Raw genomic sequence first — 27,607 nt, 5'->3', positions numbered from 1 at the left:
GTTCTAGCAGGGTTCAGAGAGCAAACATCTAAACAAACCCCGGTTCTGAATAGAGTTTCACTCCAAAATGTATTCTGCATCAGGCAAGGAAACTTGCATACTAAGAGCACAAATGATACAAGAAAATAATATTGTATGAACTGGATGGTGAACTAAATATTGGCACCAATTAGTGGGGATCTGTCTCCTCCATGTAAACAAGGGCAATCATGCTTTTGAAAAAGAACCCTACAATGCAGAACTGCCTGCAGCTGCAACTGCATGATTAAAATAGCTCAGTGCATGTCTTCTCTTTGTCCCTACTGAACCCTACTGAAGTTGAAGGATGTCCTTCCTCAGCAATGCTGTCAAGTCAGCGAGACTGTAAAGCATTCTGTGCACCATCTGTATCCCTAGCCTTCTCTTTCTCTAACTGCTGTTCAACTGAATCAGTGGCATCATTTACCAATCACTCTCCTCCCAACTTCAGAGTTCAAATGCCTTCCTTTCCCCTTCTCCTTGCTCCAAAACATTAAAAAAAAAAAAAAAAAAAAAAAAAAAAAAAAAAATCTAATAGTCAGTCTTGTATACTTCATTGACCAATTAGATTATAATTTAGTCAAAGCTCTTCATAATAAATGTCACCTCGTTCAGAAAACTGAATGATAACCTCGCTGTGGGATGATGAGGTATTTTTTTCTCCCTGCCATCTAAGAGTAACATCATATACCAGGCATGCAGGGAGCTATCTAGGGAGAGGCAGAATCCCTAAAATCACTCGAGATCTACTTATCTGACCTTGAATGTAAAGCTAATTTGGACCATCATGGGGTCATCGTTGACAGTTTCTGCTTCCTTGATTGGCTGCTTGAAAATTTGGCCCAACATCTACAGTTCACCGAGGAAGCTGTGTCCATCACTACTGGTGGATAAGCTCTCTCCAGACTTCACTCAACTCAGGCCCAAATCCCGTCCCTTCAGAGGGTAAATATGTATTCCTGACCTTACCCCAAACCTGTTTCCCTTTCTCTTTGTCCCAAGACAAACACAATATTGGTATTTTCTGACTCATTTGATGTCATGTGAATTAGCATTTGATGTTTCATCAGATATCCTGGAAAACACCCCAAATACCCTTGACTATCTGATCTCTGATAAATGAGGTAACAAAAAAGGGTGTGCCATTGAAGTGCATTCTCTTTGCTTAGAGAGATATTGAGGAAAACAAGGATTATACTAATGATAGGTCTATTCAATGTAAACAAATAGCTGCTTTCATAAGAATACAATAGGAACCATTATAATACAACAATGTACCATACTTTTTATATAATACTTTTTAGAATACTTTATATAGTACAATATATAATACTTTTGATATAATCCTTGCCACTATTACATAAAATGTAGGAAGAATCGGCAGCCTGTTAGTCAGCAGGGTGACCTAAAATAAAAAAGCTGTACAGGAAATGAAAATAATGATATAATAGCGCCCACAGAGACTGCATCTGACACCTGCTATGTGATATGCAGGAAGCTTCCCTAGTCACAATCACCCCGACGTGGCTGTGAGAAGGAGGTAACATGCACAGAGTAAGAGAGGAAGGCATCAGTCCTTCTTTTAGACTCACTTCTTAGCATGGAATCATTGCAGAAATGTTGATGCCTGGTCTAGTGACACATATATGTGCCAATCTGAATGAATCAACTTCTATCATTTCATTGTAAGCCACTTGCTGACGAAAGAAACCTTATAAGAACTTTAATCTCACTAACAACTTACATTAAACTGAGAACAAATGGCAAAGTGAAAAAACAAATGAGTCAGAGAGTAGCTCTCCTTTATATAACATGAAGGGAAATACTAAGTTGAAGCTAAAACAGCATTAATTTCAATGTAGGCCAGAAGACAAGAGGGGAAAAGATTCTTATACTGGAAGTAATTCAAAAAAACAAATTCGGAAGAGTTAAGCTTTACATGCCATGTTTCCCCGAAAATAAGGCCTAACCAGAAAATAAGCCCTAGCATGATTTTTCAGGATGACATCCCCTGAACATAAGCCCTAATGCATCTTTTGAAGCAAAACGTAATATAAGACACAGTCTTATTTTCGGGGAAACACGGTATAAGAATTGCATTGCAACCGAATAGAATCAAGATGTGTAAAGTAGCATTTGGCTTAACACCAAAAATTAGTTTTCAGATGCAAGTCTTGTTAATAAGGAGTCATTAAGTGATACTCCTCTGGCAATCACCTTCAGTAATATTAGCTCAGGCATAAAGGACAGGAATATGTAATGTTAGATTTAAACAAGTAAAATAAATATACAATGTAGTCTGTGGCAAAAATAGAAATTAGAGTCCAAAAAAAAGAAATTCCATAGAAGAAAACCCAGGAAAGCACTCTCCAAAATTAGTGGATAGAAGTTCATGGAATTACCATAGTGCTCCTCATTGATCAGATCATGTAGAAAGATTCTGTCTAAAACACATGGACTTTTCTGTACCCAGCCATGAAGGTTAGACAGTCTACCAGTTACTTTTGTCTAGAGTCAATCACAGGTTTTGCTGAAGAAACAAAGTTTATGTAGAACTACTTGTCTGCTGTGCAGAATCAAAGTACTAACACTTGGGAGAGCACAATTTTCTTTCAAGGTATCTTTCTAGAGCAATCTACGTACTTACTTCAACAAAGAAAAAAGATCAGATGTGGTAGGCAAAGAATGGAAACCCGTTTTTGCTTTTAAAGAGTAATGGAATCTAGAGGTAACAGAACAACCATCAGACAAAGATGGTATTCCTACAGAGAAATGGAGAAAAAGCAATGGAGGGGAAGGGGAGAGAGGGAGGGAGAGAAGGAATTAAATTCATTCTCTCACTAAGGTCAACCTGCAAACTAAACTACAAATGCCTATGAGTAAAGTTCACATTAAGAAAGGCAACATAAAAAACTCAATAATGAGATTGTGTCATTCCCAGCGAAATGCAAATAATCAAGAAATCTTCTGAAAGGACTGTTAAATATAAATGTATTTCAAATAACCCTAGAGGCAAAGTGAGAAATAACATCTCTCACACCAGGTGGACCCCTCTACGGTGGCCACATGCTCAGGATGTCTCCACAGCATCATTCAGAATGGATAAGGGATGGCTTTCTTGGGAAAGGGGACACTACAAGCCAAGCGTCGGCATGTGTCCCCATCTTGGCATCATCCCACAAAGAGGTTCTGGGTTCTCTGTTGAACAAGAGTACAGATCTAGGTTTCCAAGTGAACCCCTCCCCCACCCCCTTACCACATAATAACTCCTTGAAGGGCAAATTTGAGAGTAACCTATCAATCAAGGTACACACAAACTTCCTGGGCACCAGGCAGTCTGGATTTAGGTGCCTTGTTGTTTATAGAAATTGATCAGGGACACCAAGTATGGGGCCCATAGAAATTGGACTGCTCCTGCTGAGGGGTAGAAGCCACAGGTCCGATAAGAACCCAAAATAGGGTAGAATTTTGGAAGAGAAGAGTCTTGGAAGAGAACACAATCCCCCCACCTCTACCCTACCTCAACTCCAGACAACCCAGAGTGAGCCAGCCCCCAGGGACAGTTTTCAGTTAATCCTGTTCTTTATATCACACATCCATTAAAAGAACAAAAATTATGAAGTGAAAATAGGCAGAAATGATTCTACAATGCATGGATATGAGAAAGAACCATGCAGAAACCCTGAAAATGAAAATACAGTCTTTGAAGTAAAAACTAGATAGATGGTTTAAACATCAGACTTTACATTAATAGGAGTGGAAGTTTCTTTAAAAGAAGCAGGCAACCACAAATAGGGTTGACAGATATAGAGATAAATATAGATACACAGTTACAGACACACCATCATTATAAAGAAAAAATTAACAACCAATATAAATGAGTGAGAACTTCTTTTAGAAGTACTATGATGCTCAAGTGACCTGCTTCTCAACCCTTAATAGAGGTGGATGAACATGAAGGGCAATCCTGACTTAACCCACTCGGATATGGTTTCCTGAGTTACGCCCTCCTTCCTGTATTTAGAAGTCAACATATATTTGAATGTGATGAGTTAGTAATGCTTCTGATATTGCCAACTTGTTGTACTCTAGCCTTTAAGTTTTCAGCAATGATGGTATAGTCTTTTAATGCCCTGGAAGATGAGTTTAATAATAAAGGGAAAACATTATAATACACAACAGGTAACAAAGCTCATAGGTGCTAGGGATGCAGTGGGCTTCCTAGATGACCAAGTCAATCCCATCCTCCTCCCTACTTATAAGAGATCAACTACAGTATGGGAAATTTGAGATCACGCTGATATTTGTTAGTAGATGGATTATAAATTCACATTTATTGCCCAGAGCCCACAGAACTTACCACTGAGAAAAAAACAAAGCAAAAACACACTGTTAGGTTATTCGAAACATATTTTTATTACTAAAATGAAGTATCACATTAATGTTATCAGTTCTTCTGTTATCTAAGCAGGCACAAAGTTAGACCAGTATGAGCCATTTTCAAACAATCCCAATCGTCCTGTGTTTGGAGGCTTTGTAAAGATTTACTAAACAACAAAGGATTATTATCTGTGTTGGCCTGCTAGACTGCATGCTGCCTGCTACTGGCTATTTACACTGATACTGGGATATATTTCACCCTGTTTAAAATAAATTGTCACTATCTTTGACAGTTGGGTCACTGCATAACATAGATTATTTGTCTGTGTACAAGTTAGTAATTTTGTCGTTTCTCACTTTTTGTTCCTTATATTAATTTATAATAAATGTACCATTCTCCTGGCTTCTCAGTCCACCTACCTGTAGACATTTCTAGAGTCGCCTCCCTAGATCGTGCTTGCATAACTTCACACCAGAATTTGGATAAGAGGCTCCTAATTGGTCCCCACCATTAGTTAGTCTCTTGTCCTGATGAACTACCCTGAATTCTGCAGGACTGTTTTCCACGACAGTAGACAGTAGACTGTTTTTCCACCTTCCTCCCAAGAATCTTCAAAGGTTCCCAAGTTCTAGCCACTTCAAATACAAATCACTTATTCTGATTGAAACCAACTTCTCTTTTTCTTCTTGAATACATGAGCTAACTAAATCCTCCCAATCCTTCAAAATCGTCAGTGAGGCCTTCTCCAAGGAGTCAGGTTCACCCTGACTTCTTCCTTTTCTGTTCAACACAGCTCAGTCCTGAATCAGACACTTTGTCAGGGTGTTTTATGGAGGTCCATTCTGTGCGCTCATTCTTTGAGGGCAACAGCCATTTCTCAAATATTAGATAATGATTCTAGGTATCAAACTTTAAGAAGGGAAATGAGAAAATCAGGTGTATACACAGACAGGTAAGCATAATGCTGAATGGACTGAAATTACACGTTAAGCAGAATGTTCCAAAGAAGGATTTTGCTCTGGGGAAACATGACAGCAGTCAAGTAGAGGACATTCAGACAGGGTCCACATTGCCTCAGAACTGGCATCAATAAACAGACATTACAAGGACAAATAGATTGGCTTAAAATAAAGAATTTTCCACTGTTACAGACTGTCACATGTAGAATATGACAAAGCCCAAGTGCAGAGAAACCCCTCTGAGTGTACAACATCTAAAAGTGACAGGTAAGATATTCAAAAGACCTCTTGTTAGTAAAGGGAAGGAAGCAAATGGAGGCTAGACACCATAAAAATACATCAAAATTTTCCAAGCAGTAATCAAGCACTGGATATATTATTGACCTTGAGGGCATCAATCTGTACCTGATAATATGGATATGTCACACACACACACACACACAGAAATAAATCCTGGTTTCCAAGCAAGACAAAGGCCTGATCAGAGACCCTGCCTTAGAACCAGGAATATCTAAAGTAGACACCCACAGTGATAAACCAGGGAAAGACATGGCCCACAGAAAAGCAAAGGGGTACCTATCTTGGTTTTGGCTTGATCAAAAAAAAAAAGGAGAAAAACTGTTGAGTTTCTATATACAAAGACAAATGCACTTTCACTCATGATTGGGACTAGAATTCCCACTAATAAAGGGGCCCTAAATAGTCCAAGCCAAAAACTTTGTTTAATATCATTACAAAATGTAGTGTTTCAAAGTGCCTCAAAGATAAATGAATTGTTCTCTGGATTAAACATAAGCCTCAAAGGAACCCCACATACAAAGTTCCAAAGAATCTAAATTCATAGTTTTTTTAAAGTTACTAAATATCTAAGTAAACACACTCCCAAGCACTTCTGTAAGAATAGCAAACTTAAAACTGCAAATGGCCCTATTACAAAACAACTAGATCCCAGATATAGAACCTATTTTAAGCACATTTCTCAGCTTACAGAAAACAAAGGATGACTCCAAAAGACCCCACCTTCCATCTATAAAGGGAAAAAAGTAACCCGAAACCAGATCAGAGAGCTCCAAGCTTCAAGGAAACACGTTAACTTTCCCTGACGGCAAATGTCAATTATACTAGCTCAGCAACCCAGAGACTATCTAAGTCAACTCTTAATAAGTGTCAAGTTTGGGCAGCTCAACCAGTCTCCTGCCTTCAGACTCGGTCTCCGGCAGCAGCGCCCCCTGGCCATAGACGGAGGTAGTCACAAATACTCTAAGGAAGAAAACATGTCAGATTTCTACCTCCAGATCTGAAGTCAAAAAGATATGAGTTCAAAATCTACACTCATGTGTTTAGAGCAGCTTTACTCATAATTGCCAAAAACTGGAAGCAACCAGGATGTCCTTCAATAACTGAATGGATAAACATACTATAGTACAACCAGACAGTGGAGTATTTTCAGTGACTTAAAAAAAAAAAAAAGAGCTAGCGAGTTACTAAAAGACATGGAAGAACCTCAAAAGTATATTGCTAGATGAGAGAAGCCAGTCCGAAAAAGCTATATATGTATGATTCCAACTATATGACTTTCTGAAGAAGGCAAAACTATAGAATGAGTAAAAAGATCAGAGGTTGCCAAGGGCTGAGGGGTTCATGAGGAAGGGACAACTAGGTCCAGCAGAGAGGACTTTCAGGGCAGTGAAACCATTCTGTGTAACACTGTAATGGTGGATACATGACAAGTATTGGTCACAACCCACAGAATTTTATAACTCAAAGAGTGAAATCCAAAGTAAACAGTGTACTTTAATTAATAACAATGTATCAATATTGGCTCACCAATTGTAACAAATGTACCACACTAATGAAAGGTGTTAATAATGGGGAACTGGAGAGATGAGTTAATATATGAGAAAGCTCTGTACTTTCTGCACATCTTTTTTTCTAAATCTAAAAGTGTTCTAAAAATAAAGTCCATTTTAAAAAAGATATGAGCTCATAATCAAAGATGAACAAAAATATAACAAAAGAAACAACATGAGTGAGAATCATAAGAAATTCCCAAGTAGTTCAGATCCTGGAATTATTACATACAAGCTATAAAATAGTCATATGGGATCACAAAAACAGCAAGCAATGAAAGATGATCAAAAATGACCAAATAGACTTGAAAAGAATCTAATTTCAGGTATGAAAAATGGCTGAAATTAAAATGTCAATAGGTGGAATAAACTGCCAAAAAGATATACCTGAAAAAACTCAGATGAGTCTAAAGAAATTATTCAAATTCAGTACAAAGTCCATGTGTGGAAAACATAAAAAGGAAACTAAAAGATCTGGAGGTAATAATAAGGTTTAACACACATTTAGAGTTTCAGAATGAAGCAAGACACTATCCAACAGACAGCAAACTTTTCAACACACCAACAGAAGCCAGAAGACATGGAATTATGTAATTAGAAGTGAGAGAAAATAACTCTCAATTGACGAAAGTATTTTGTTCCCAATAAAAAATAATGTTAAATTTATAGGCATCTAATAAAATAGCTTTAAAACATATAAAATAAAAATTAATAGACCTACAGGAGAAAATTGATAAACCTACCATTGTAGTGGGAAATGTCAGTAAATCTCTCTCGATAATTTACATGTCAACAAAACAAAACTATTAGTAAGTAGATAGATGATTTAAACACAATTAATAAGCTTGATTTGCTAGCCATATATAAGGGATCAAGCACTCATTCACATTCTTCTCAAATCCTCATGAAACATTTATAAGACCTGATGGCATAATAGGCCAAAAAGCAAGTCTCAAAAAATGTTGGAGAGCTGTATCATCATAATCACACTCTCTTGTCACAAATTAATTAATCAAAAATGCAGTAACAAAAAAAGGGTAAATTTTGCCTACATATTTGGAAATTTTAAAACTCACTTCCAAATAATTCTGGGCCAAAGACGAAATCATAATGGAAATGTTTAAATATCTAATACTGAACAATAATAAAAATACCATTTGTCAAAATTTGTGTAAGGTGGCTCCTTAGGGGGGAAAATATATACCATTAAATTTGTTTAAAGTCTGAAAATATGTCAACATAAAAGTTTAGAGAATAGTACAATAAATATAATAAAATAGCAAATAAATACAGAAGTCAAAAAAGCCAAAATAAGTTCTTTTAAAAGGATGAAGACAATATGTACAACTCTGATAAGACTGAGCTACAGAAAAGAAAGGAGACATAAATAAACAATTTCAAGAATAAAAAAGGGGTAAGAAGCTACAGATAGAAGAGAAATTTTAAAAGACAATGAAAGACTATGAACAAATTTATAACAATAACTTTGCAAACTTAAGTAGATGGCTAGAAAAATATAAAACACACTGACCCAAAAAAGAAAATTTGAGTTAATTTATACCATTAAAAAAATAAATCAATAATTAAAATCTTCCCACTAACTAAATCCAAGGCCCAAGGCAAATTTACAGAGAAGTATTACCAAACATTCACAGAAGAGATCATTCCAGTCTTACACAAAGAAAGGGGAATATTCTGCAACTCATTTTATTATGGGATTAGTCCAACCTTGATTCAAACACCACAGAGGAATAGTACAAGAAAGAAAAAATACAGACGAATCTTATTGACAGATAGATGTAAAATCCTAAACACAGTACTAATTAGTAAACTAGTAATGTAAAAGATATCACTAAAATACATGCACTCTAGAATGCAAAGTTCCTATGGTAGAAGCTCTGTTTACAATTCATGTTATTAAAATTAGCGGATTAAAAAACATAATATTGATAGATGATGCATAAACTGCATTAATTAAAATCAATAAATATTCAGGATAATAAATAAATAAACTAGGAAACAAGGAATAGATGGGAATAGCCTCAACTGATAAAAAGTATCTACCAAAAAATATACAATAAACATTATGTTCAATAGTGAAATATTTAGATCATGCCCTTTAAAATCAGAACCAAGACAAGGATGCCCGTTCTCACCACTTCTAGTCAACATTGTACTGAAATATCTTACCAATTGTATCTTACCAATACAATACAACACAATACAATAAAGAAAAAAAGAAATAACAAATGAAAATATTGTGTTCAAGTTTGAAATTTTAGCATCACGAAGACTGAAGTAAAAAATATTTTTAACTGGGTGGCCAGATGGCTCGGTTGGTTAGAGCGTGAGCTCTGAACAACAAGGTTGCCGGTTTGATTCCCACATGGTCCAGTGAGCTGCACCCTCCACAACTAGATTGAAGACAGTGAGCTGCCACTGAGCTTCCAGAGGGGAGCATGAGCTCTCAACAATAAGGTTGCCAGTTCAATTCCCACATGGGATGGTGGGCTGCGCTCCCTGCAACAAAGATTGAAAATGGCGACTTATATATACAACAGCTCGTTTTCTTCAATCTAGTTGCGGAGGGCGCAGCTCACTGGTCCATGTGGGAATCGCACCGGCAACCCTGTTGTTCAGAGCTTGCACTCCAACCAACTGAGCCATCCAGCCACCCCAAAATATATGTATTTTTAACCTTAGAAGTAGGTAAATATGAATTGTTAGGGTCTAACTACCGGCCCATACAGAATTTAGCTTAATCTAAACTGGAAGAAGAAGTGACATGGCCAATACCCGTATGAAAGCATGCTCAACCTCATAAGTAATCCCTCAAAATAAAAAATCACAATAGAGATGATACGTTAAACACACCCAATTTTCAAACATGGAAAAATGAGAAAACCAGCAGCCATGAGGATGGGATGCTATGGAAACTCTCATATACTGCTGTCACTTGCTCTTTGGAAAGCAACTGGGATTATTTGGTTAAAGGTGAACATTCCAGGTGTTGTACATCTAAATATATATCCTGAATAGTCTCTTAAACATGTGCATCTTACAACTTAAAAGTTTTTGTAGCAGCAATGCTTTTAGTAGCAAATATTCTTTAAAACCCTAAAACTGTAAAGAATCAAAATGTCCATCAACAGTTACCTGGATAAAATTCACATAAAAGTAATAACGTGTATTAGAGAAAATGAATGAGTTGCAGCTATACATCAACAAGGATGACAAATTGGTAGTTACAAAATAGTCATGGAGATGTGAAATACAGTATGGGGAATATAGTCAAAAATATTGTAAAAACTATGTATAGTATTAGATGGGTACTGGACTTATCGGGGGATCACTTCATAAAATATATATATATATATATATATATATATATATATATATGCCTAATCACTACACTGTACACCTGAAACTAATATAAAACAATATTAAACGTGAACTATAATTTAAAAAATATTTGGTCATGGGACATAAAGTATAGCATAGGGAATATAATCAATGGTATTGTAATAGTTATGTCAGAGGGGTAGTAGACTTGGGGGGGTTATCACTTTGTGAGGGGTATAAATGTCTAATCATTAGGTTATTTTGTATACCTGAAACTAATAATCAAAAAATCAAGGATGGAGAATTAAAAACACACCCAACGCAGACTAAATGAAATATTTTTCATGTATTTCGTATGTTTTGGAAATGCAGACACATATGGTAAAATCATTAAGAAAAGGAGGAAATTATTAACATAAATTCATGGTAGTGGTTTCCTCTGGGATACAGACAGGGACCATAGAGACTTCCAACTGATAATATTTTATTTCTCAAGCTATACCTTAATTTCAATAGAATATGCTGCCTGAAGAGGCACTGAATTTCCCATCACAGAAGTATGTTTCAAGAAATATCTCACTTCAATGAGCTATTTGGAGAGAAAACAAATATCACAAAGGAATTGGACTTCATAACCCTATAAGTACCTTTTAACTCTGAGATTTCATAATTCCGTATCTACCATAAACAGCACAATACGTTGCACATAAAAACCAATAATAACTATAACAAGCAGTCATTGACTGCTGACTGTTGTTTGCTAACCTACATCCTTTTTTTGTTCTTCCTTGCTAGCAGATTCTGGTTTTGTTCTGCCATCTATCCTTCCCCTGTGTAACACGAGGGAAAGGTATCCTAGCTTGAGGGGCATCTTTTACTTAGTCTAAGCTAATCTTATAGTCCATTGCTTTAGAGGTAAACATGTGACCCTGCTTTGGCCAAGGAGATGAGAAGTAAAATCTACTGAGGGATACTTGGAAGTGGTTTTCTTGCTCCTCAACAGGAGACCCAGAAAGGCATAAATATTCTTTCTCGGTGGTGTTGTGCAGAGGTCCCTGTCTAGGGTGTTGCTGCTGTGATGCATCCATAAGAAAGATCAGCCTCAGAATTAAGTCTGTTGGCCATGATAACAGCATTGAGACAATTAATTAAAGCTGGAGCCTTACTTCTCTACTAGTTGGTAAATAATAGGTCACCTATTGTTTCTATTTTCTCATTGAAGTCATATTAAGTGACATGTGCATACAGTTTTGCTCATTAGACCATCACAGCAGTCCTACGGCTAAGTACCATTATTGTATCCATTAAATAGACAATAAAGATAAAATTTGGAGAATTAAAAGAAGTTGCCCAAAGCCACACACATGGCAAATTCTGGGGTGCCTGACTCTTAAATCCATGGTCTTAATACGCTATCCATTCAAGGCCATTTTCCTGTGGCTGTGAGTGCTAAACAAACAAACACACAAAAATCCCAACAGATAGGAGTGTTCCATTATCTGGTCATATGCTTTTAAGGTGTGAGTCAGTGGTGGTGACAGCAGCAGTCTTGTCAGTAGCCAAAGCAGCTTCTGGACATCTAAATCGTAGCTATGATTATTTGGTTTATCTATTGAAATCAATAGTCCGGTAGCAGCTGTACTATTCCACACTTCCCAAAAATTTAATTCCTTGTATTAAATCACTTCCTGCTTGAAGTACCTAAAATTATTACCATTTCCTGAACTGATAAATCCTGAACTAAACAAATAAATAGATTCCAGCTTCACCGACTTATATTCATCTGAAGTCCCTAGAAAAGTAGTTTTACAACCCACATGTAATGCAGGTTTATCTTTAAGATATCTGCTATCAGATGACTTACTCATCTTCTTCACCACATCAATACTGTTTATTAAACTGCTAAGATGATGCATGGATATATACTATGATACAGGGTCTTTCTCTACCTTTCCTCAGAGATTGGGAACTTAACCTATAGACTAGTGATGAATACCTTCATGGAACATCTCGTCTATAAACACAGGTGACTTTTTTTTGGCAAACTTTTACAAACAGCATAATACATTTTCCTAAGCTTTAGAGCTATTTGCTAGTTTATTTGTTTTTTTTTTTTAAAAAAGGATTATATTCTGAAAGGGGAAGCAACATTGTATTTATTCTCTAGATTACACATAAAATAATGTACTTGAAAAGGGAAGAGGTATTCTAACCTTGTGAAAGCATACTGTATCTCTTAATATCTTTAAATATTATATCATAAAATGCAATCTTACATTATAGAGCCTGGAACTCATTGTCAAAAATACCTAAATTAAAATCTCAGTTGAGTCACATAGAGCTGCTTGACTATGAGAAAATCCTTGGGTTCTCTGAGTTTCAGTTGGTTCTTCCTTAGAAATGGGATCTCTTTAACTATCTCCAAAGTTTGTTGTAATACTGAAGAGATACCATGTATAAAAATGTCTGCTATATAGGAAGTACTAAGTAAATGTTAAATGTTCTCTTATTTTCTTAAACATGCTATGAAAGCACTCTATTTCAACAACAAAAAATGTTGGTCATAAGACCAATTTTTATGGAGCAGAAACTCTACATTCTACTAACTTGCCTCATGAAACCACAGAAAAAGTTCCTAAAAGATGAAGTCAAAAATTTTGTGCAGATCAGTGGTAATTGGTCCCGAGACAGGTAGGAAGTAGTAACCCACCAGTTCAACTTCCTTTTGACACTTCTCTGCATTTTGGTGACTCTATCATGCAGTCTGTCATCACCCTTCACTACAATAGATTTTGGTTTATTTCAACAAACAGAAAAGTGGGGTTAGGGAACCCCTTTAAATAGTTTAAATTCCTGCAGATTAATAAACAACTAAATAAAACACTAGACGGCACTTAAGGAACTTAATATACTAGCAGTTATGACACTGGCATTGGTCTGCTTATCTAAGCATTACCATTAAAACAGTGCTTTAAAAAAATGTAATGGTTATTTGGTATGTAGTGAAATGCGAAAACAGCAACTAGTTAACCCACTGAAAACTACAATATAGAAGAAAACTTATGATCATCATCTTACTGTTCTTTATCTCAGACACAGATTTTTGGTATTTTCATGTTGGCAATGAAGCAGACTTCCCTTCCATTTAAATATTTTTACATATGCTATAAGGATATATAAAAATGAAAGGAAGGATTTACAGATTGCAATAAACAGCTACAGTGAATGGTGACAACAAAAATTCACCTCTTTCTACAGGTCTAGGTTTGGGATCCATGTCTTTTACTCCATCTCATTCCCTCCGATTGCCCTGATTCCAGGATTTAGCGGAAAAGAGAAAGAGTGAAAAAGTAGGCAGATGAGGTAAGAAGTGGTAGCAATTGACAAGAATTAGCCAAAGTACAGGCTTATGGAGTTAATTGACTTGGCAAATGAAAATTTTATGCTCTGTTACCCAGAACAAAATTTTTCTTTATAAACAATTTTGACTGTAGGGCATATGATTTAAAAGATATTGCCTGAATTATTTCAAAATAGATACTGAAAACGAACCTCAATTGGTTCTTCACCACCTTTTACTTGATTTTCACCCATTTCTCCATTCTCATAGCTGCTGCTCTTCTCAACCCATAACTCAGATTTCTCTACAGTTAGTCGAAGCTGGTCGAGATCTGCCTTTATTTGCTTGTAATTGTCTACGTCTTGATTGGACACCAGCAATTGCACCTGGAAGAAGAAGAATTTGAACCTTTATTTTACTTATCGACTTTCTTCATTCCTATTTCATTTATGTCTAAAATGCCAAGTCTTTTAACATATTTGTCTTTCAAGTGAAGTTTAATATCTCTAGAGTATTTATGGATATTTTAGATATATATTGACCATGAAAACTTACCTGGAAGTATCTGTGAACTGTATCCAATACATTCACATGTATTCATAGAAAGATATATATATATATATATATATATATATATATATACACACACACACACACACACATATATACATATACATATATATGCATATATATATATATATATATATATATATATATATATATAGTAAGCCCTAGCAAAGCTTTTCAAAGTGCTAAAGAATTATTCAAAATAAAAAATAACCTAACTAATTTCAATGCTAAAGTTAATTTTTCTGAGACTCTGTTTTAAAAGAGGTAGAAACATAAAAATAAGTGGAAGAAAATACTGGTAGAGTCTAAACCTCATGAAATCAACTTTTATTTTATCATAATATATGTGTATTATAAGACATACAAAACATAATGCATAATAATATATCTATATAATTACTCTTTTATTTCATATTTTAACATATTCTTGTAAAACTTCCTAATGAAGATCAATGCTCTATTAAATAAAACAAGTATTAATGAAACACATGTAAGTACTTCAGTATTATTCATTAATAGCCTCAAAATTGGTGTCATTCAAAGATGACAAAGAAAAAGATTAGATCCATAATAGTCCCTTTCTTCTGGGTGCAAACATTTTTCAATCACAAAAAACGTTTAGTTAGCAACTGCTAAAATACCCAAATTTTTAAGTAAATTTGAGGTCAAAATAACGGCAGTGGCAACAAAATTCTTAATATGGTATTATCCACCCGTGCCTTCCTAAATCTTAGTGCCTGTCATTTACATTAAAGATATTAACTGAAAATCACTTGTGGGGAACTCTTTCTGAAGTAGATCATGTCTTGGTTTATGACAAGGCCGTATCTATCTTTAAAAATAGAAAGGCTCCCCAGGAAAAGCTGCACAGTCTCATTAACTCTGCAACCATGAAATCAGGTTAGATGTGATAAACAATGTTTTAGGAGCTTCTGCTATGGAACCATTGATGGTACTCCATCTTACCTGTTTAAATGCCTGTAAAACTTCCGCTCTCTGGCTGAAGTGCTTGAACAGAAGCTGCAGGGCTCCTGACAGCAAAGGAGGGTAGTCGTGCATAATCAGATGAATGAGGACCCGTAAAAATGTCCTGCCTCCTTCATCATCAAGTTGTACTGGATTTTTTTCTTTTCTATAAAACCAAAAATAATTCTAAAACAACTTATAGTTACATAAAATCTACTCCTAAGTAGTTAAAATCATGTATACGTTCTCAAAGTTATATGAATTTCCCCCAAAATTGGGAAGTAAAACTGAAGACATTTTTACTTTTTTTTTTTTCCTCCTGTAACTGATGACAAAACAAAGCACAAAGAAAAGTTTGTGTTTGCCCATGAAAGCAGGTGTGATCAACTGTCCCAGTTTTTTCAAGACGGAGGAGATTTCCGGGATGGGGGACTTTCAAGTGCTTGCACTGGGCAAGTACGAGGCAAACTGGAATGAGTTGCTCACCTAGGCATAGAAAACAGATAGGAACCTGAACCAATCCAAAAGCGTTTCTTGAGAAGACATCCGAGGCTGGATGTGCACCAAGGACTGATTTTCCTTAGAGCTGTAGAGACCTCTCCATGAGAAGTGGGGAGGGCTGGGCAGAGCCCAGGTGCACACACACCACCATCACCAGAACAGCTCTGTGCGTTTCTTAGATTTCGACTCTGAGCAAGACTGCACTGGATTAAAGGTCCACTTATTTTAAGGTGAAAGTCATACACTGGTTTATTCTCTCTTCCCAGGAAATGAAACCATTTAATAGGAAAACACAACAACAACAAACACTGGCAAAACAGTATAAAAACAAAGTAAACCCAATGTTCACTAGAGATAAAAATCCATTTTGGTTCCTTTGATTCTTCATTCTTGTTTGTCTTTCTAACCAAAGAAAATGCAACAACAGCCTTAGTATAATACATAAACTTGCTTAGGTTCTCATGGAAGATTTGTAATAAAATGCTAGGAGCTCAATAATTTGTAGCTTAGACATTTTCCTTTTTTCACTTTTCTTTTTGACTGCTATTAGTTTCATTTATGAAAAAGACAGACACACTAAAAAACAATAAATGGCAGGGCCCCTGATCGCAAAGGAGGGCAGTCATGTCAGACGCATTTCATTTTCTCTAATCATAGATATTTCCAATTGGCAGAAAATATCTTTATTTCTCACATATAAAGTTAATGATGATGTTGAAAGAAGTGACATTCTTGCCTCAAATTTCTCAGATTCAGGGAAGCAATGTTTTGCCAGATGCAGCAATATTTTTACCAGGGGAGTTAAAGGACATTCGTGTGCTATCATTATTTGAGGAAAGAAAAGCAAAGAATTCATGGAAAAGTTCACTACACTGATCTCATCTCTCGTCTTTATTTTTAACCTGACCTAACGAAAAGCTATGCTTTCTCTTCTGCATTAAATTAGCAGCTTCATTTCTGGCAGAAATTATGTTGGCAACAATAAAGGATCTAGTATTAAATAGATATAGGTAGGTGAACAATAATGAAGCATCAATAAAATTCTAAATAAAACCTAATCACAAGATAAAGATACACAAATGTTACTATACCTTCCAGCAAACATAGTTTCTGCCTGAGCTGCAATTTCATCTATATCAGGAACAATAGCTGCAAAGATAAATGGCAAAATCTCTTCTTTATCTTTTTGTAATTAGGAGTCACAATACATATATTAATATTAGTGTACTTAAAACTATTTTGTCTCATTTTCTTAATTTCTGCCAAAAGTCAATTAAGAGTTTAAAAAGTCACAGTATATTAATAGTTCCACCTTAGCTTTCAATATTTTAAATTGAATGTTACATTTTTAAATATATATTGCTATAGTCAAACATACTTAAAAAGATCAGAAACCACCATTTACAAAGTTGTGCGTATATATATACACATATGCATCAACTACACACACACACACACTTACATATATACGTACATATAATTTAAATGGGTTATGACATGGAAGCATAATGTTTTCTGAAGATTCAAAATATACCCATAATGAATTTTGTCACTATGTGATAGTTCAAAACAACATGGTCTTTTTACCTAAGCTTCTCAAATTCCATTCCTTCTCCTTGTGGGATGTGGTGCTTAAAAATGGTGTGTGTGTGTGTGTGTGTGTGTGTGTGTGTGTGTGTGTGTGTGTGTACTAGTCATGATTCCTCATCCAGTCCCACCATTAATATTTCACAGATATCTTTATTAAGATAACATGTTTAAATGGTAAGTAGACAATTTATTTCTCAGATCCAAAGCATAGAAAGAAAACAGGGCAAGATATAAAAAGAGAAAAATAATTCTCCCCAGAAAGCGCTCTTCTACAGGTATAGCCAATGCAAGAGATCAGCTAAGCCAGAGAACTGGTTTTTGGGGGGTGCCCCTAGATTTTCCCTCCTATACTTTACTGACACTTAGAGCTCCTGTTTCCAGAAGTCTGGCTTCTGAGAGCCAATAATTTTTAAATGCTACTGTCAATGCAACTGCCAGCAAGACTTTCTGGTTCTGCCATATCGTTCCTGGAAATAGCCCTTTGGGGCTCTACACTTCTGGGAAGCATGAAAACAACACTGTTGCAAATGTGCCAGAAGTGACTTCCCACTTAGGCAAGCTTAACTCTGCAGAGGCACACTGCCTTTTGGAGGCATTAAGGAGTTGGTTAGGGGGACATTTGGCCTAGCATTTATTTTACCTACATACTTAAAAATCCTTGAATCATTCCTGTCAAATTGGTTGACGGACAAAAGAAGAGGAGGGGTCCTGACGCTGGCACAGTGGTTGTGGTTAAAAGAAAGTTTCCTATCTGTGTACAAATCCTACCCCCAGAAAAAGAATTCTGTTAACTGGCTAAATCTTTCATTCAATATAGTGCCCAGCCTGCTGTGACTGGCCTGGTCTATCCAGAAGAATGTAAGTAATATTTCTTAGATTTCATAAGGTACTTTCTGTTGTCACAGAATTTTTACATTTTTAGACTCTTTCATCATTATGCTGTTACACTCAGAGATAAGTTGGTATTATTCTTATACTTTTTAAATGTGAAAAATTGAAACATAGTACTCGTTTACAACCATGTAAAAGTAAAAAGAACAACACACATACACACACATGAAAACCAACAGCCACATTTACATGTTTAGGCCTTTGGGAAATGTCATGTCTTTATTCAAGAGCTGGGCAATGGCTTCCTACAAAACACCTTTCCTCTCAATGGCTTATTTCACATTGCTATTTGATCCAGGCCAAAAAAAAAAAAAATTCCCCTTGGATTTGCACCAAATTGCATAATGCTGAAAAGATTCAGACCCTGAAGTTGAAGAGACTCCAGAGGGAATCCCTGCTCCACTACTTTCATGAACTTAGCAAGTAACTTAACCCTTCCAACCTTGGTTTTCTTATATGTAAAATGGCACGATAAATAGTACCTCCACATCGCAGAGTTCTGCAGAGCATAAAAGATACTGTATTCAAAGGACTTAGCACCAAATAACCCCAATGATCCTCCTCCACCAATCTAGGAAAGTTATTTAACATTTTGTTTCAGTCCCTTCATGTCATTGGTGGAGAATATTTTCACATTTTTGTTTCATAGAAATACCACTGTGTTTTCTAATATGAAAGGTACTTTCAAGTTTCTCAGGAAAACAAAATTCTAAGAATAAATGCTATGACAGAGGAGATACCTGATGGTAGTAATGTATCTGGAGAGCCATTTGCAGATGTTTCAGCATTCTCGTTGTTCTCTCCGAATTCCTTCTTATATATTGACAGCATATATGAGATCCGATAATCTAGTCTGACACTCAGGATAAACTACAAGAAATATTAAAAACAATACAATTTTCTTTTATTAGCATAGTGTTTAGAAATATAATTCATTACACGACATCAAGAACACCATAACTATCAACATTTATTGGTAAACACTTAACACTTCAGTTGTATACATGTCCATCAGCTGTAAGACTAAAAACAAGTGACATGTTTCCATTAGTCACTGTCAGTAAAATCCAAAAACAGTTTTGGAAAGAAGGAAACTTGACTTTCTATGATTACTCTCTGAATATTCCAGGTAGATGTATCCTATGGGTCTAGATGGAGAGGTAATGATGATATAATTTCACAGAAATTTGCAGAGTGTCCATTGGCTCTGGGAGGAGAATGCTGGAGCTCTGGTCCTCATTCATGCACAGGGAGGCTGAAATGTAAGGTACAGTAGTGTAGATGCTGGCTATACCACAGTCAGTGCCAGACCCAGGCTACAAAAGGGCAGCTGAAGTAACAGCACCCTCACATACCAAGGCTGTGCCTCATTCGTGCTTGTTTTTCCTTGGGTTTGTGCTGTTGTCCTTCTTCTCCTTAACTGATACATTGACAGGAAGGAAATGTCAACCGGGTTCCTGTCTGGGCTCGGCACTATGATGAATGCAAACACTTGAAGCCCACTGCTCTCAAGAAGCCAATGGTGGAGTTGGGAAAACAAAATACAGCATTGTTCCCATAATTAAGAAAGTATCGAGGGCTAAATCATGTGGTACAGAATCCAGTGGCGATCAGAGAAGGAAACAGTATGTACTATAGATTTCTGAGTCCAGAAGGGAAACAATAGAGAAGTAGTTTCACCCCGGGTTACCTCCCCCACCCACAGTGTGCCTAGGCGAGGCCCTGAGATAACCTTTTGCCCCAGCAAAATTATCAGTACCCCCTACAGTCTCACAAGTCTCATTTAGACAGTAAACAGTGGTCACGCAAGCTTTAGAAAACTTGGTATTTTGTGCTACCATCTAACCTTCTCTCTCACTATGTCTCTCTTGTATCACACTCCTCCCTCTTTTCCTCCTCCTGCCCCCTTTCTCTCATTCTCTCTCACACTTCTCTGTCCAACAGCACATGACGGAATGCTTGCAGTGTCTCTCTTGCCTCCTCACATTTGTTCACAGTGTCCACATTGTATCTTGAATATTCTTCTCCTCCACACAATACTAACCAGCTTTTGAGATACCTCCAAGGTCTAGTTTAAATCCCCTTTTTAATGAAACTTTCTTTGGTTCCCCAGTCCAGTTCCATTTTTTCTCCTTTCTGCTCACCCAGCATCTGATTGACACCTACAGGTCCAAAGTTGAATCTCAATCTCTCCCCTCTTTATGCTCTTTATGAGAAGTAACATGCTCCATGTCAGCTATGTTCAGTTAAGTTCTACAAACATTTTTAAGCCAGGTACTGAGGAAGGTACCAAGGGCACAAAAAAGGTTCCAAGGATATAAGACCTACCTTTGAAGAGCATATAATCGAGAGGGGAAAACAGATACCAAAGAGACTCTTATTTGCATGTAATGAGCACTGCAACACATACCGTTAGAACTAATTCTAGCTAATAAGGGGATTTTCAAAGCACAAGACAGATCATGGGAAAAGAGGCCTGAGAAAGGACCAGTAGATTTGGTAGTTTTGAGAAGGGTGGGAGCAGAAGCTACACTACAAATGCTTAAAAAATAAGGGTTATTTTTAAAACCCATGTAAAGAACAAATTAATAAAACATGAATTAATGAAACACATTAAATTTAGTTAAAGTTTAGTACTCATAGAATTGTATTTTATAAATATAACCAAAATAAAAATTTTCACCCTCTAAAATATTTAATTATGAAAATAAAAAATCAATGGATGGTGGAAATAAAGGGGGAAAGAGAAGAATGAAAACAAAGGCAGGGAAAGAGTATCGCGAGAGGGCCAGATATAGGTAGAGGGAGAGAATGAGGGAGAAATTAAAAAAGGGAAAAAACAAGATAGGCAAAGTGATGGGGAAAAGAGAGGAAGTCTCTGAGTGAGGAGGAAGAACCAGCAGAGAGCAGGGAACTTGCATGAGAAACGTGGCTACAATGACATTCTTGAAGAGATGTTCTAAGAAGAGCAGCACCCAGGTACACAGACAGCGAATCAGATCAGACACCGAGACACATAAAACAGAGTGGGAACAGAGGTTAAACAAGAAATGCACGGAGCCCAAAGAAGGCAGCAAAAATGAGTCAGCCCTAAGCTCCCCTGCCATAGCCTCTCCATCTCATCAGTTTTTAGCTGTTAGAGATTATTTGTTAAATGCTGCTTCTTCTGTAACTGTGGACTAAAATGACGCCACATAGTTTAGAGGTTGTCCCATGAGCAGGACGATGTTAAGCTGTGGGCTCGTTAGGTCCACAGGCTGGGGGGTCACCACCTTTCTCAGTTTAAGAATAGGAAGACTATGGGATTTTCAGGGTCATGAAAAATGTTGGGAGGCCTGCCAATATTTCTCAGGATTCAGCCTTTGGAATTCCTGGAGGAACTGTAAAACCTTTTATGATTATAAATCTAATTATTTTACATACAAATGTACAGGCCCTTCCTGGACTGCTAACCCACTTCTGGTAGCTCAGTCTACTTTAAATTATGATGAAAGACAGTAACCTGTATCCAGAATCTTAATACAGCCTTGGAAACTCCAGGCTCCATTCTCCAAGTCTGGAATAAATGCTGTATATATAATTTAAGCATCAAAAAACGACTTTTCAATTTTTTTTTAAATGCTAAGAATTTATAGTACAGTGATGGAAAATTTATTCACTATACCAGTGGACATGAAATAATAATTTACCTCCTTTAAATTCATACAGCTACATATTAGACTAGGTTAATTTATACATATTATATATATGTATAAATTATATATATATATACATATATGTGTGTGTGTATATATGTATATATGTATATATGTATATGTATATATATAATATTCCTAACCTCTTGGAAACAAAAATATAAAGAGAGATAGTCACTTGTATAAAATACTAAAACTAATTAAAACCAAGTATTAACATTTTTGTTAATAATAAAAATTTGAGTTTCTTGCTACAATGATAAATCTAAATACATGGAATCGTATGTCCACTTGAATTAAAAATAGAAAAAGGGTTGGAACTCAATCATTAACTTTGCCAGTTCTGAAATCCTTCTTCAATGAAGGTCAAAGTAAACAAGAAAAATACATGTAAAAGAGGTCTTGTCAACCTCAAAGCACTCCACAATTGTTAGATCTCATCATGAGCATATTTAGTGGGCATGAACAAATGTAAGTAATATATTATAATAAATAGTATCAGTGTGAGATTTCTTACCAGACTTAGCATTAACTTAAAAGAAATAAAATTAGGTCAATAGCACTTCAGAATATTTACACGGCGATTTGGAGCAAAAAGTTTAAGAAGTTAAACCAATAAATACGATTCGGCGTTTGTCACTTAGCTTTCGCGATGCCACGTACCTGTAAGATTTCAATAATCTTCAGCTTGGTGTCCATCACGGTCACGTCCTCAGGCTCGACAGGGTTCCCTTGCTTGATGGGGTGGATGCTGGGCTGAACATCAGGCACACTCATGGGGAAGATGGAGCCTCTACTGAGCACCATCTGGGTCATCATCTCTCCCACCCCATGGATGGTTCTCATGACATTGTTTCCTGGCAAGAGAAGCATCCCTAAGTCAACACAGACAACACTTGGAGAAACAATTGTAATATCCAGGTGGTCACCAGCAGACTGAACATGTGACAGGGAAAGTATGAAGGATAGAAAAGGGGCATCATCAGCACTGCTCTGGCTCTTTCCTGGCGGATGAAGTTACGATACTGCAGATTTCTAGAGGATGTATTATAGAATTGTACATGTGAAACCTGCAGAATTTTACTAACCAATGTCACCCCAAATACATTTAATAAATACATAAATAATAATTTAAAAGAAGATATTGCAGACACTTTTCAAAATGATAAATTTTAAAACTGAAAGTTTACTTTTCTCAGAAAATGCTTTGAGATGATGCACCAAGAGTGAACTGCTGAAAACTCAAAGGACTTCCAAATCAGGTCCTTCTAGAACATAGTAAGTCCTCCCAACTATCACACTAGTAGTCTCTACAATAATGTGGAAGAAAGGTCATTAATGTCTATGATCAAATGAGTTGTGAGGATACAAAGATTACATGAAACCATTTAAATGGTGATGAGTGTCCTAATCCCACCCTTGAATCAAGGACTTTTTAGCTTTGTTTTCATACTGCTTATAAAAAGATCTTATGGAGGAAGATTGTTCCAACTTCATTTTAAGAAAAAGAAAGTCTCATCTGGGTAAGAAGCATGTATTAGCCAATATACTTCACATTCCTTCATTCAATTTGAATAGAAAATCATCACTCAAAATCCAAAAACAGGCAATTATGTTTGAGGTAATTACAGAAACAAATTTGTGACAAACATAATCATTTTCAATGAGGGATCACGCCCCTTCTGCATCTTCTTCTGAATTTGGCTTCTCATTCATTTGTCCTCCAATAAAACTGCATATGCAATCATTCCTTACACTCACCACAAGTTACTATAGGAAAGAATCCTCCTGACACTGCTACAATTTGCATTCTCCAGCCCAACTATTGTTTCTCATGTCTAAATTCCTACAAGCAACAGGGATTCCAAACAACAATTGTCTATGTTCCTTTCAGAACAGTGGTCTTTGCTTCATGGGTGTTCATGGAGCTTTGCCTCAAGCAAAGGCCTGAGAATCTGGCCAAGAATTTTCCTTTCCCTAAGTGTTTCGGGGTGAAACCAAGATAAAGGGAAATGGAAATAAGATGCGATGGGATAAAACTTTCAGCTCTAAGTGAAGACTATACACTGTGGGAATACCTACAGGATCGAAAGGCAAACAAATAAAGAAAAGGAAAATCTTCAAAAGATGACTCAAAAGAATCTTGATGGTCAGACCACAGTTACAATTGAGCCACCATTATTTGGACATTGTGAAAGGTAAAATACCCTTTAAAATTCATTATCTTATCATACAGAAAATTAGTATATATAAAAGAGAGTGGTGCTCAAATAGCACATTTTTGAGTAGGCAATGAAATAACATTTTTTTCTAGACTGGCATCTTTCAGGCAGAAATTAACTTGGTTTTTCATTCTGAGAGTCTGAGACTTTTTATTACAGTGCTGCTTGCATAAGCCAAGAAAAGGGGAGAGGGGCTCGGGACAAAAAAATAAATATCTGGAAGGTAAATCTCCAAGTTAGGGTAAGGTTGAGACAAAGGATTTTAAACAGCCCCATTTTTATCAGATAACCTTGAGGCAGAATGCTTTCTTGTCTGTGGTTCTCAAACAAACATAAAAATTGAGTATTTCTCAATACCCCCCACTGATTGCTACATTGACTGCCGGGATGCACATCTGGTTGGTGGTAATGGTTTGGGGTCGTCAATATTCAACCAATGCATTTATCAGAGTCTTCATTCGAGTATGTATATGTGTTCGCTTCCAAGAGATGCTTTCTCACCACGAACAGAGAACAGGCCCCTTGGTTATTCTTACCCCGATTCACACAGAAATCCTTGGCACCCACAGTGTCTGCATCTTATTTAGATTTGCATGGAAAATAATCATTAAATCCAAATGATTATTACACAGAAAGTTAGCCCAGACAATTCCTTCCCTCAAATATAGATCCTGTCACCAAAAAATTAAAATCTAGAGGCCAGAGCCATATAATAATATGTAACACATGTTGTCAATGAAATGGGAGGGTTCATTCCAGTTGTACCACATCCTTAGATGCCTGTGGAACGTGGTTGCCACAAAACTCTCCTAACATCTCCATGTATGGCCAACTCAGAGGTCTCAAGTTAAAAGATGCTATATTTTCTGGAGTTGCGTGGTGGTGGTGAGAAGGACTTAAATTGTGAACTATTACAGCTTGAAAAACATAAGTCAAACGCCACATAAATCAAAGACATGCAAAGACTCTGATGTCCAATTTTCCACAGAAACATTTCTAGTTCTAGACAGTTAAGTCAGAGGTGATCAGTCCTCAACATTGCAAAAGAAGAAACCTTACCACTTCTCAACCATAATTAGTTAACTACTAAAAAGTTTCTAGTGAGAAGGCTACCATATTATAATATAAATCTTCAGGACACATTAAACCCTAGAAATTCAGCTTTTCTATGTCTTTTATATTAACCCAGAATCCCGAATTTAGATTATCTATATATTGAGAGAGTTGGAAAAAATTGGGAGTCATCTTTGTTAAGTAAAATAAGAAGGAACAAAAGCAGATGGAATTTTCAGGTTTTTTCGTTATAGGATTATACAGATATTTTAACTAATCCAAACCCCCTCATGAGAAAATCCCAAAAGTAAAACAGGTATAGTAAATGCATACTAGGAATGGTGACTGGGGATGGATTGAGAATACATTGCTTTGTCTTTTTGATGATTCCACTGAGCCACGTTTCCATTACCAATTTCAGAGACGCGGGAAGCAATAAGGAATTCACGTAACATTAAAGCTGTACTAACCATAATATAATTTTTCTCTGTTCAAAAGTCATTTTATTGTTGGTGATCACTATTGGATCCAACAATCATTAACAGTTATATGGATTTATAGAAGATGTAAGAGATTTAACAGAACCCTACTTGATTTAAATTTATTAATACCTTAAGCCCATTGATGTCTTGTTTTATTTAAAATCATCTTTATCTGTTATCTCTTTCTATTAGAAATACTTTTCTCCTATGAGCACATATGAATAAAAATGATAATTTGAATTTTCCAGTTGCTTACATTTCATATAAACAGACCACCATCTGAGCATTTATAAGAGATAATAGACATATCTGTTTAGAAGAATTCTATTAATAATTGCTCACAGCAATGTACTTGTTCTGTGACTACTAAAGTCAGCTCAATGTTTTACAGTAACAGAAGCCAAAAAATGAATACTCCAAAAACCATTCTTATTTCCCTGAAACATATTTTTACAGATGGATTTGAATAAATGCATCTGCTGTTATAATAATTCATGTGAAACAGAATGACGTTAAACCATAAAGATATGATTCTAGAAGTCTTCCTACTTCCTATCCTTGCTCAGCAGCTCCTTATAAACCTCTACATGCTGGGAAACGCCTACACTCCAGAACTAGAGCAGTTTTCAATTCCGGACATTCTCTAGAGCAGTGCTTCCTCCCAGTGGTTAAGGGTCAGGGTTATAAAAGGACGTTTCTGTATGCAAAGAAAACAAAATCATCAGCGCAAGATAAAGGCCTTACTTAAGCTAAGCCGTGTAATATGTAACATGGTATCCACCTGAATTAAATGGAAGATCAAGATTTAACCCTAAGAAGACAATAGATAAGCATCACTCCTAGTTCAAAGTTAGATCACAGGATTTTAGCAAGCGAGATATCTAGTCCACATCAGGGTTTTACTCCATGGGCTGGACCTGGAGGGAACTTGCTATTCCTTTGCCTGGAGTTCTCTTACCCAGATGGTCACCTGGCTTGCTCTCTCAATCCTTTCTGATTTCTGGTGCACTGTCATCTCCTCAGACTTTTTATGGCCACCCTCCCTAAAGGATTGCAATCGCTCTGCATCCATGCACCTGCTTTACATTTCAGTCATAGCATTATCATCATCACATATCACATTTTATGTTTGTTTATGTAGCCTCCCCCACAAAAAGAACATAAGCTCCATGAAGAAAGCTACCTGGTTTAGTGCTCTATCTCCAACACCTGCAATATTGCCTGACACACTGTAGCCATTCAATAAATGTTTGTTAGATTAAGGCACAAATAAAAAAGACTGGAGTAGCAAATGAATTGTTAAAAATGAGAATGACTTCTTTATAAGCCTTATATAAAAAATTGGATATCATTACATTAAAGGTACTCTGTTTTTCCTCAAGATGAGTTTTTGCTTGCTTTCCTTTATACTTTCCTAAAATTTTCTAAATTTATTCAAAAAATATATAATCTCATGTTACTTTAAAACTTATTCATTAAAAAGAAAAAATTAATAAAACAGATAACAATTGAGATAAGGGAAATCATGGAATCTGCCTTTATCAAGGGCATATCCCATCCCATATACTTTGCTAGATCATATATACCGTTAACCACAGGGCAGAGGGTTGGGGGAACCCACCCCACTTTACACAGCCAGAAAGTGACAGAGCCTCAGATTTAGGTCAACAGATGCCAATGTGCATCTTCCTCAAACCGTGTTTCTTTCCTAAGAGACCATCACCTTACACGTTTCCAAAGATTTTAT

General features: G+C 36.2%; 1 protein-coding gene across 1 annotated transcript in view; it reads right to left on the bottom strand.

The window, feature by feature from the left end:
* ITPR2 (inositol 1,4,5-trisphosphate receptor type 2) overlaps positions 1–27,607 on the bottom strand; it is a 431,615-nt gene that overhangs the window by 244,664 nt on the left and 159,344 nt on the right. The window contains exons 22-26 of the mRNA XM_019737570.2: positions 22,767–22,960; positions 19,149–19,278; positions 17,019–17,076; positions 15,427–15,592; positions 14,103–14,276 (exon numbers count right to left, since the gene is read on the bottom strand). Coding sequence (XP_019593129.2) covers positions 14,103–14,276; positions 15,427–15,592; positions 17,019–17,076; positions 19,149–19,278; positions 22,767–22,960 — 722 coding nt within the window. The remainder of the gene's footprint in view (positions 1–14,102; positions 14,277–15,426; positions 15,593–17,018; positions 17,077–19,148; positions 19,279–22,766; positions 22,961–27,607) is intronic.

The sequence above is a fragment of the Rhinolophus sinicus genome, linkage group LG02 (assembly GCF_036562045.2).
Source record: "Rhinolophus sinicus isolate RSC01 linkage group LG02, ASM3656204v1, whole genome shotgun sequence".
NCBI classification, from domain to species: domain Eukaryota; kingdom Metazoa; phylum Chordata; class Mammalia; order Chiroptera; family Rhinolophidae; genus Rhinolophus; species Rhinolophus sinicus.
This window is presented reverse-complemented; position numbering and strand designations above follow the sequence as displayed.